Source organism: Bufo gargarizans, chromosome 8 (assembly GCF_014858855.1).
Source record: "Bufo gargarizans isolate SCDJY-AF-19 chromosome 8, ASM1485885v1, whole genome shotgun sequence".
Taxonomy (NCBI): Eukaryota; Metazoa; Chordata; class Amphibia; order Anura; family Bufonidae; genus Bufo; species Bufo gargarizans.
Genome location: NC_058087.1, coordinates 34,187,510 through 34,199,388, shown reverse-complemented (window position 1 = coordinate 34,199,388; position 11,879 = coordinate 34,187,510). Strand labels below are relative to the sequence as shown.

Here is an 11,879-nt window from a genome sequence, read left to right as displayed (position 1 = left end):
GTCACATCATTGCCAGATTAGGCTGTGATCATTGTGATGGGAATACCCCTTTAATGACACAGAGACAAGGAGCTCTCATCTGTGCTGAATGAGGTCATGTGTAAGAGCTCAGGCCCCGCCCAGGGATGTGCCTTGTGGGCGTGGCTATGCCTGAATAGGGTCTACACACTGGGCTTTGTGCAGGGAGCAGCAGTCCTGGGATGGACACAGTGACATCCTGATTTACCTCGTATTTGAGGGTCACCCTCCTCACCATCACCCAGGACCCCCTGTACATGGCAGCAGGTGAGCAGCACATCCATCTATGTACTGGTTGTTCCCCATACAGAAGCCTTGCTGCAGATCACTGCACTGACTCTCTGCAGACTGTCACACTGACTCCATGGCTTTATATTGGCAGGAGGAGGAGTAGGAAGCTTTTATAGGCAGCTCATTAAATATGTGCCTTATTAATTGCAGATGATCAAATTTCAGGAGTGTATAATGATGGGCAGGAAGAGGTTAATATGTTGTACAAAGGGCTGTTTATCTTATAGACTGCTAATGCACCATAGTCACAATCTACAAGGTCCTGGGGCTATATATATATATATATATAATATATAATATAGTGATACAGTGCAGATCTAGAAGGTTACACATTGTCTCAGTGTGCGTGTGTATATATATATATATATATACAACAGATGATGCAGCAGCACAGTCAGACGTTGTGCGCTGGGTGCAATATCCTCAGAGAGGCTGGCTTGTCCTCCAACATATATATTCACCAAATGAAGAGGCAGCACTTCCAGTCAGTGGGTGATAGGGTGACGACCCCAAACTTTATTCCCAGCTGGGAATAAAGTTTGGGGTCGTCACCCTATCACCCATGACTGGAAGTGCTGCCTCTTCATTTGGTGAATATATATATATATATATATATATATATATATATATATATATATATATATATATATACAATGTCAATGGGTGATAGGTCACAATGGTTCAGTGTGTATAAGTATACAAGTGAATGTGATACAATGTTTGGTAGTTTATACACTGAATGTTACAATGTTTCAGTGTAGCTATAGACTGTGAATGGTACAGTGTACCAGTGTTTATTACGCTGTGTGAACTGGGCTGTAGAACTCTTCACTGTGGTCTCTTTATGTTTCTGCTCTCCCAATTCACAATTAAATCCCCCCAAAAAATCACCGGAATTTTATTGACCAGAACAGGGAGTCGTCTGTTTTCTGCAGCAGCTCAGCCTGTGTTCTGGCATCCAGTGAGGGAATTTCCTATCTATTATTATATATAGCCCTACAGTAGCTCTCCCCTCCTCCACTTCAGGCTGCAGACACTACATTTCTTCCCATACATGCATTGATATCTGTCCGTGACGTTTTTTTTTTAGGTGGTTGCATTTGTGGCATCATGTGTTTTGGTACATGCATTCCCCCCCCCCCCCCCTGCACCTTTGTACAGCAAATCATTTCCATAGACTTTCTCCTCTTTCACACCGTGCTGATTCGTGTATGAATGCTGTCGTCCTTGTTTTCCACACGTACCCATTGATTTTAATGTGTTTATTACATATCAGTGGAAAAACCATGGAGACATCCTGGGCGTTGGACCCCCACCCAGATACTGATGGGCTATCGTGAGAATAGGTCATCAGTATAAGGCCTCATGCACACGACCGTTGTGTGCATCCGTGTCCGTTGTTCCGTTTTCCGTGATTTTCTGCAGACCCATAGACTTTCAATGGGTCCGTTGAAAACTCGGAAAATGCACCGTTTGCCATCCGCGTCCGTGATCCGTGTTTCCTGTCAGTCAAAAAAACCTGTCCTATTTTTTTGACGGACAACGGTTCGCGGACCCATTCAAGTCAATGGGTCCGTAAAAAAAACACGGAGGCACACAAGATTGTCATCCGCGTCCGTGATCCATGTCCGTTTTTTTCCTATCATTTTCAAGGCAAACTTGACTTTGATTTTTTTTTCACTTTTCTGGTCCGGTGAACCTCCAAAAATCAAGGAAGACACACGGAAGAAAAAACGGACACGGATCACGGAACAACGGAACCCCGTTTTGCGGACCGTGAAAAAATACTGTCGTGTGCATGAGGCCTTAGGCCTCATGCACATGACTGTGTGCCGGCCATGCCAGTGCAATGCACGGGCAGCGAACACGTGCCTGCCATCTGAGGACACGGACCCATTCACTTGAATGGGGTGCGCGATCTACATTGTTAAAAAGTAGCGCATGCACAGTGTGGAGGAATGGACAGAAAACTCACTGAAGCACTCCATAGTGCTTCCTTGGGTTTCCGCTCCGTGCCTCCGTTCCGCACTGTATCTCCTGGTTGGGGACCCATTCAAGTGAACTGTTGCGGGCTGCAATGTGGGCACCGGCTACGGTCATGTGCGTGAGGCTTTGAACACCCAGAAAACCCATTTGTTGTACTGCTCTTTGTTTTGTGACGAGGCTTGCCAGCCGGTCACAGATTTTGATGCACGGCCTGGTTTGTGAGACGGTGGCCTTCAGTGGTCCCCCCCCCCCCCCCCATTAAGCAACACATGCGGAAGAAAACTTGAGCGCTTTACACCAGAGAGCCACTGCAGCTCCTGGCTCAGTTCTGGTGCTCGGGCAGGCTGACAGGACAAGCGCGTACGCCGGTTATAATGCATCTCCCCTTAACTTCATGAATCGTATACACGGCGTGATCAGAACAGTAGAGCGGTTTTCCATTGGTGGGAGGCAATCGTCTCGTTGCCATGGACACAGAGTTATCCATTTGAACAAATTGATTAGGTTTGCACTCATTGCTCGAGTTGGGCTTTGTTCACACAAGGCGGATTTGGGTCTGAAATGACTTTGACTGAAAAATCCCTTTGGTAGATGTGAATGGGGGTTTTCTGCGGCAGGTGCCTCTGTGACCTCCGTTCATATGAAAGGGACCGTCAAAGACATTTGCTGTGTGTGAATTCCTCAGGGTACATGCACACGGCAGTGTAGTTTAGCTGGATTTTCAACATGGTTTTTGCTTTGTTTTAGGCTACTTTCACACCTGCGTTTTTCTTTTCCGGCATAGAGTTCCGTCACCGGGGCTCAATACCGGAAATGACCTGATCAGTTTTATCCCTGTGCATTCTGAATGGAGAGTAATCAGTTCAGGAGGCATCAGGATGTCTTCCGTTCCGTCTTTTTGACTGATCAGGCAAAAGATAAAACCGTAGCAAGATAAAACACTTGCCTGAATGCCGGATCTGGCATTTTTTCCCCATAGGAATGTATTAGTGCCGATCCGTCCTTCCGGTCTGCGCATGCGCAGACCGGTAAAAAATGTGAAAGAAGATACAAGACGGATCCGTCTGTCCGCATGACAAGCGGAGAAACTGATTCGTTCTTGCAATGCATTTGTGAGACGGATCCACATCCGGATGAGTATCACAAATGCTTTCAGTCACATCCAGATCGGCAGATCCGGCGGGCAGCTCCGACGACGTAACTGCCCGCCGGATCACACTGCTGCAAGTGTGAAAGTAGCCTGAGGACCAAATTCGCACCAAAATCCGTATGTGTTAGGCCTCCTGCACACGACCGTTCGGTTTTGAGGTCTGTTTTAAACAGATCCGTTTTTCAATTTTTTCTGTTTCAGTAGTGTTTCCACTTCCATTCTGCTTCTGTTCTGTTTTTCCATTTGGTTTACGTCTGTGATCGTTTTTTTTTGCGGATTGCAAGCAGAAACGGAAGCATGCAATAATGTTTAAACAGTAAGTACATAAAAAAAATTGGACTGGGCATAACTTTTTCAATAGATGGTTCCGAAAAAACGGAACGGATACGAAAGACATACGGATGCATTTTGTTTTTTTGCGGACCCATTGACTTGAATGGAGCCACGAAACGTGATTTGCGGGCAATAGGACATGTTCTATGTTTGAATGAAAATACGGAAACGGAAGGCATACGGAGTACCTTACATTTTTTGTGCGTTGCGGATCCATTGAAATGACTGGTTCCGTTTACGGAATGCAAAAAACGGAACGTAAACAGGATTAAAAAATAAAAAAAACATTTGTGTGCAGGAGGCCTTACTTGCAGATTTGCCCAGATCTCACACTTTGCATTGTGAAGGGCGAATCCTACACTGTGGATTTCAAGCCCCGCAGGTCAATTTCCGCACAGAACATATCTGCACCGTGCACAGGAGATCTTCGATAGCAGGTTCTGTATTACGCACAGTCTGCTCAGAAAATCCAAGCGCTGTAACACGCACTGTGTGAAGGTAAACTTAGTCCCCTGGATATTTAAGATAGGACCCCCCCCCCCTTCCAAAATGTCCTAAAAAAAAAACACTAAAGCCTCATTCACATGTCAGTGTTTCACGGATGTGTGCTTTACGTGTTCTCCATGGACAGCACACGTCCCCTTCACTTCAATGTGTGTATTCAGACATCCGTGTTTTTAGCACGGATGCACGCCCATTAGAGTCTATGGGTCTGTGAAAACCACGGATGCCATCAGTGTTTCACAGACCATTAAGAAGAGATTCTTTGAAAATTATGTTTCAGCTGTTCTGTGTCAGTGAAACACGGACAGCAAAAAACTGACACACAGACCCAACACGGATCCTTCACGGATGCATCACTGACCACCTGCTCACAGATTTGAGCACGGACACGGATGTGTGAATGAGGCCTAATGTTCTTCACTTGTCCTCTTCTGTCATAGACTTTCACCACTAAATACATTTGATCTGCAGTTTCTCTGCACGTTTTTTGCAGTGAAATCACCGGCTCCAGATGTTAGAAGGGAAGTATGAGACGCAGGACACACAAGCGCTTTTTATTCCTGAGGTTTTCCTACTTTAGGTGGTGGTTTTTGTCTTATGCTTCTTTTTTTTTTAATAACGCAGCATCAGGCAGTTTCCCATCATCATCATCATCTCTGTAGACTATAGTCACCTTGAAAATAACACCAGTGGTAAGAGATGCTGGGGGTATTTATTAAGAGGCCTCTGCCAATTTTTGGCAAAAAAAGTTGCAAGACCCTGTTTTTCTAACACCTGTGTTTGGGCGGACCAGGCCCCGACAAATCTAGTAAAGTTTATGCCTGGAAACGGGCGCAAAAGAGGAGTTAAGACTACAGAAGTCAAGGGCTGGAGCAGTTTTCATTCCAGGTGCAGACTGCTGCAAATGATCCCCACTTTGTGCAACAAATACCCCCAAAAAAACACAACTGGCAAAAAAAAAAAAAAACTGCAGTAATTCTGCCATTATATTTTTTTTTTTACTGGTAAAAGAACGCCAGTGCAAAATGTGTAAGAACCATAGAACCCTAAGGAACACAGACAGCAGAAGCAAAAAAAATGTGTGTCCTGCATTCCATATTTTTCATAGACTGGAGATGGCAATTTTTAACTTAAATGCCCCAAAAAACTGCAAGACCCCCTAAAAAAAAAAACTGCCCTTAAAGTGTCATCAAGTTTTCCCAGGCTCCGGAAAGAAATTCTGTGTTGTGGTGATGCAGAGCTGGATGACCACTCTTTTGAAGGCAGAAGCAATGGATATACTGGTTGTCACCCAACCTTCCAAGGAACATGTGCGCTTCCAGTGTGACAGAAGAGGGCGGCTCCAAGATGGTTGTATTTCCAAGGAGTTCTTATGTTTATGGGTCGGGTTCCATGAGTCCTTATTTCTGGTAGAGGACAGCAATCTGGGGTCTTTCAGTAGATCCGCCCGTCATACAGTATAACCACTCATTTCTAGTAATTACCCCGCGTAATGTTCGATTGTCGGGTGATCTCATCTTTCATGGGGCACCAAAAATCCTTGGAACTGATGGGAGTAACTGCCCAATAACCAAAGTGTGAACAGATGTTAGCTGGGGCTTTAGATTTATAAAGGGATTTCTCTTTCATTCGCCCTTCAACCTTCTCTTTGGTCAGACCTCATTGCATTTCTATGGTAGGTGTGGACCCTTCCCGTACTCTGCTTCCCTGTCCATCTGAATAGCCAGACATGTCCACCCTCCAGTGAAAGTCAGCCCTGGGGGTCCCAGCTGGGTCTGTGATTGTCACCTTCTTCTGTGGTGGAAATGAATGCAAATTCCCAGAACCGCATTCATCATGTCTATAGATAGGAGAGCAGTTGACTTCCTTTAAAGAGAAACCATCACTAATAATTGATGTTTCTGGTCTAGATGTTCCTATGAAGGAACGGTTGGGTTATGTTCATCTGCTGGATCAGAATAGCCCCCATAGAGCCCACGCACATTGCGATAATTATCAAAATGTTTGGAAAAGTACGATTATTGCTATTTATTCCTCACTGAAACCTGTTCTGTGTATTGTTCCCGGTTAGAGAAGGGGCTGAAAGTGCAAACCCCCCCTGAGTCCTTTGCAATGTATAGGATGAAATCTGCACCAAAACCAGTGTCAGAATCTGCAGGTGAGGGTGCCTCCACATGCGGCAGATTTCTTGACTAAAAATCGGTTCCATTCGTTGATTGGGGCAGCAAGCGCATGGATTTCTGCAAGCCCCAATAAGGTGAATGGAACTGGTTTTCAGTTGCAGAATCTTCTGCCGCGTGTGAAGGCGTCCTAAGACATGTGCATTTTGGTGCAGATTTATTGCACATTTACTATGAAATCTGCGTCCAGATAAACTCCATCGACCCAGGATAAGGGAAGTTCAGACACGGTGGAATAAGTCCACTGCATGAAATCCATGCCTGACGTGAATACGTCGTGGATCTGCCGCATGCTTAGATTTTTGCATGGATGGGTTTTGAAACCACAATCTACATTTCTTGTGCTATAAATCCGCCGACGTGTAGACATACACTCGAGATGGCCAAACGCCTGACTCTCTGACCCTTCCATACACAATCGCATTCAACTTGTATCCTGAAAGAGGAGAAATCTACTGCCCGACCCCTCGGTCCCCCTCCAGCAACACTCGCTGACATTTTTTCAAGAGGAGGTTAAAAAATAGAGACAAGAAACAACAGAACGGGATATGATTTAAAAAAAAAAAAACATGCCATTGACCCTAAAAAACTATGTTTACTATTTCCTGTAGACTTCCCTGCAATATTTGAACTTTGGAAATGCCTAAAAAAAAAACACTGCAAAAACTCCAGTAATAAAGGGCAACAAAGATGCTAAACACCTAATAAACTTTTGGCAAGTCCTTAGGAAACTGGAGAAGCTGGAAGGGATGGAGGACGATGGAAGCGGCCACATCCTCTGCAGCTGTGAGCGCTGAAGAAAGGACGGAAATCGGCTGGGATTGTCTTCTGATGATATGTACAGTGCTGAGCACAGCCGTAGTGAGGCTATTTTCACACTTGCGGCAGTGTGATCCGGCTGGCGGTTCTGTCGTCGGAACTGCCCGCTGGATCTGCCGATCTGGATGTGGCTGAAAGCACTTGTGAGACTAATTCGGATGCGGATCCGTCTCACAAATGCATTGCAAGAACGAATCCGTCTCTCCGCTTGTCATGCGGACAGACGGATCCGTCTTGTATCTTTTATCACATTTTTACTGGTCAGCGCATGCACAGACCGGAAGGACGGATCCGGCACTAATACATTCCTATGGGGACATTCCGGCAAGTCTTCAGTTTTTTTCGCCGGAGATAAAACCGTTGACATCCTGAACTGATTGCTCTCCATTCAGAATGCATGGGGATATGTCTGATCAGTTATTTTCCGGTATAGAGCCCCTGTGACGGAACTCGGTGCCGGAAAAGAAAAACGCTAGTGTGAAAGTAGCCTTAGGAGATTCCCCCCTGAGCTGACGTAAGATTCTGCTAATTTACAATAAGGCGTGCTCGAATCTAAAGTAGTCCGCGAGCCTGGAGAGAAAACCATTTATCTGACACACACAGAATCCCTCAGGAGGTTGCGACGCTCTATTTAATATGCTACAGGATTTATGGTCACTAGGACCTTAGCGTGACTTCTGCAACCTCTCTGACTAGTAGGTGGGACAGTGTACACAGATAGACAAGGCAAATGAGCCGAGCCCGGAGACTTTAGAGGTGGATAGATATCCTGCACTATACAAGTCGAATCTGAATACACATTATAAAGTAAACAGGGGACAGAACCCGGATCCTATTCTCCCTGAGGAATTTTAAACCATTTCCCAAGATGTATATGTATTTTAAGAGAAAATAATAAAAATATATATTTTATAACCTACTAGTCAGAGAGGTTGCAGAAGTCACGCTAAGGTCCTAGTGACCATAAATCCTATAGCATATTGGAGAGAAAAACGACTCCAGCTCTTGGCTCAAGTAGTTTGTCGACAACATTTACACCTGTTTCCTGGTATAAATGTTAGTAAATTTGCCAGGTTCAGAGTCCCGACACAGGGCCGGACTGGCCTGCCGGGATACCGGGAAATTTCCCGTTAGGCCGGCAGGCCTGAGTGCCGCAAGGCCGCTGCCCTGGTGACAAGTTGGTGACAAGTTGGGGCGGCAGGGCACAGCAGGAGATGAGCGCTTTCATTGTGGAAGCGCTCATCTCCATAGTCCTCTGTATCGCCATGCTCAGGACGGCGATACAAATGTCTATGCTGCGGCAGGGGAGGGAGAGGTGTGTCCCCTCCTGTTCCTCTGATAGGCTGGCGGCCTAGTGCTGGCAGCCTATCAGAGGCCGGTGCAGGCAGCACGATTACGTCATTGCGCCGCCTGAGCCGTATAGCGAGGGACACAGGCCCGTAGAGGCCTGCATCGCATCACTGGAGGTAAGTATAAGTGTGTTTTTTTTTGTTTTGTTTTTTAAATATAGGTACAATACTGGATAATGATAAGTGGGGGCTACTGGCACATAAGGACGACTACTGGCACATAATAAGGGGGGCTTTTGGCACATAATAAGGGGGATACTGGCACATAAGGGGGACTACTCTGGCTACTGGCACATAAGGGGGGCTTCTACTGGCACATGATAAGGGGGGCTACTGGCACATGATGGTGGGGGGGCTCCTATTACTGGCACATGATTGGGGGCATCTATTGGGGCACTTATTAATGGCAGATTATTGGGTGGCACTATATGGGCATCTACTGAGGCTAAAAAGAAGGGGTATTTTATATGGGGGGCTCTGTATAGGGAAATTTTATACTGGGACACATTATGGTGGGTACTATAGTGAAGGGGGGGAGCACTATTGGGTCATCTACGGGGGCACTGAGAAGGTGTATTTTATATTGGCACAATATGGGAACATTAGCTCAACTGGGGGCATTATAAAGGGGTATGTTTTGCACATTATAAGGAGAATTATTTCTACTGGGGGGGCATTATGGTGGGCTTTATTACTCCCCCATGGTATGACCCCCTAGTAGCAGCACCAGCCTCTCCCTGCTCTGCTATCCCGCTGCCCTTTCTCCAAATACTTATTATAAAATCTTTCTCATTAGGATAAAACACAACATCAGCTCCGTCGAGCCCCCGGCCAAAGTGTGGAAGTGGCGTCCGAGATCCCCAAGGGCCGAGCCAAGTAACTGTAAGTGTTCATGTGGAGTATGTTTGTTTGTAGTTGATCTTTATTATCGATTTTACATTGCAGATTTTTTTATTTATTTTTTGCAGCATATGGGTGAGATTTTATAAATATTTTTATTATTTGGTCAAAGGCTCATTGGGGGGAGGGGGGATTGTAAGAGGACTGCCATAGAATATCTAAAACAGCTGGTCAAGTAAAATGCTGCATGCAACAATCATTAAATAGGTGGACAACAAAAAAGGGGCGGGTCAAAGGGCGTGGTAAAACACTGTCTGAGCATGCTGAGAGTTGTAGTTTTGCAACAGTTGGAGGCATCCTGGTTGGGAAAACACTGTGATAATATGAACAATGGGGGTTCTACAAAAGAGCTATCGTGGGGCAAAGTTCATATTCGTGTTTACACACGTGTTTTATAATGACTGCTTTCTCCTATTATAAACAAGTAAATAATGACGCAAAGCTGTGGGGCTGGTGTGCAACTTTCTCCAGGGCTGGTTTTTATCCCCAGTCCGGCCCTGTCCCGACAAGGCCCCGTCTGCCCCAGGGCTGGATGGGGATCCGACACTTGGTACCCCGCCGATCAGCTGTTTGAGAAGGCAGCCGTGCTCTAGCGGGACAGCCTTCTCAGCTTCTCCTAGACCAGTGACGACACGTTCATCGGTCACAACACCAAGGTGAGCAGCTAGGGGCTGAGTGCAATGCCAAGCACAGCCACAATTCAACGTACTGCCCTGCGCTCGGCGAGCATGGAGAAGGCTGAAGAGCTCGGAGGAACGCCGGTGCCTTCTCGGACAGCTGATTGGCGGGGCCCCGAGTGTCGGGTCAGATACCGATGACCTATCCTGAGGTGTCCAAGCAGGCAGTTATCGGGAAGGAACGATTCCTTCCCAATAATTGCCTGCTCAGTCCAGCATGGTAAATGAAGCATTACCCCAACGGCAAAGGTCGGGGCAGAGAACGATTGATCAGTCGAATTACAACATGTCCAATCCATTTGTTCGTAAGATAGATCAGCTGGTGCCAGCAGCAAATTCCTATCTGTTCAGAGAACATGCAGGCTTGGCTGAGTGTGCATGTGTATGGCGGGTGGGGAGGAATGGCTGACATCTTGCATGGCTCCACACAAGCTCAGAGTTGGATGGAGCTGTAATACGCACCATTGGAACTCTGTGGGGCTTTTCTTACCAGTGTTCGCCTCCAGATCGGTGAAGAAGTTGCTGGGTTTTTTTTTTAAGTGGAAAGAAACAGGGAAAAAACTAAAAAAGTTGCCCTTGTCTCTACTGGAGGACTTGCTTCTGGGAGGCCAATACATTGCCCCATGGAGGTTCCCTATATGTCCTCTGCTCCAGTCACATCCAGAGCTGTATCCACATTTCTGCTTACTGTCAGTCATGTTGACTAATACTCTGTGTGCTCTCACAGTGCAGTGAGTTGTGATGACCGGAAACCAGCAGAACAGTGACTGCAGCTCTGGAAGTGACTGGAGTAGATGGATGGATCATAGGACCGTGCACTGCATTGTGGAGTTTCTGTAATTTGCTGTATGTTTAACATTTGATAACTTTATCTCCCCCCCCACCCCCACCCCCCTTAGGTTGGATGCAGCACATATCATGGATGACTGACCTATCCAGGATCTTCTGAAGCTCCACAACATGCAGAGCGAGGTCGTTCCCAGCGATGCTGGGATTGAGGAGTCTGCCCCAAAACCAAATAGGAGTGCCCCAAATAGTCCCCTAAGGAACACGCTCCGGAGAGCTGCGGCAGCTGTGTCTTTTGAGGGGGCAACAGGAGAGGCGACCATAGAACGGAAGAAGAGAAAGAAAAAGGAGCCGCGTCCAGAATCCATCATTGTGTATCGCTCGGATAATGAGAAGGTCCTGGATGATGAAGCGGCCAATCAGGAAACCGGGGAGAGAAGTACAGAGGAAGGATCCAGATTTCTGGGGACTCCGCTAAGTGATGGTAACCAATGTATATTCATTTTGTCATTACAATACATCCTAAAGTATAATGTCCTAATCAGAATTACCATTTAATGCTTATATCAGGGGTACCCAACCTCTGGCACTCCAGCTGTTGTAAAACTACAACTCCCAGCATGCACACTTGCTTAACTCTTCTTAGAACTCCCACAGAAGTGAATAAAGCATGCTGGGAATTGTAGTTTCACTATACTATGTACTGCTCCTATGTACAAGAATATAACTACTATAATACTGCTCCTATGTATAAGAATATAACTATTATAATACTGCTCCTATGTACAAGAATATAACTACTATAATACTGCTCCTATGTACAAGAATATAACTACTATAATACTGCTCCTATATACAAGAATATAACTACTATAATACTGCTCCT

General features: G+C 46.0%; 1 protein-coding gene across 2 annotated transcripts in view; it reads left to right on the top strand.

Annotated features, from left to right (window-relative positions):
• The first annotated feature begins 157 nt into the window (after nucleotides 1-157).
• TMEM169 (transmembrane protein 169) overlaps nucleotides 158-11,879 on the top strand; it is a 30,350-nt gene continuing 18,628 nt past the window's right edge. For both annotated transcript variants that reach the window (XM_044303970.1, XM_044303969.1), the window contains exons 1-2: nucleotides 158-285; nucleotides 11,107-11,477. In XM_044303970.1, the coding sequence (XP_044159905.1) occupies nucleotides 11,168-11,477 (310 nt within the window). In that variant the 5' untranslated portion in view covers nucleotides 158-285; nucleotides 11,107-11,167. The remainder of the gene's footprint in view (nucleotides 286-11,106; nucleotides 11,478-11,879) is intronic.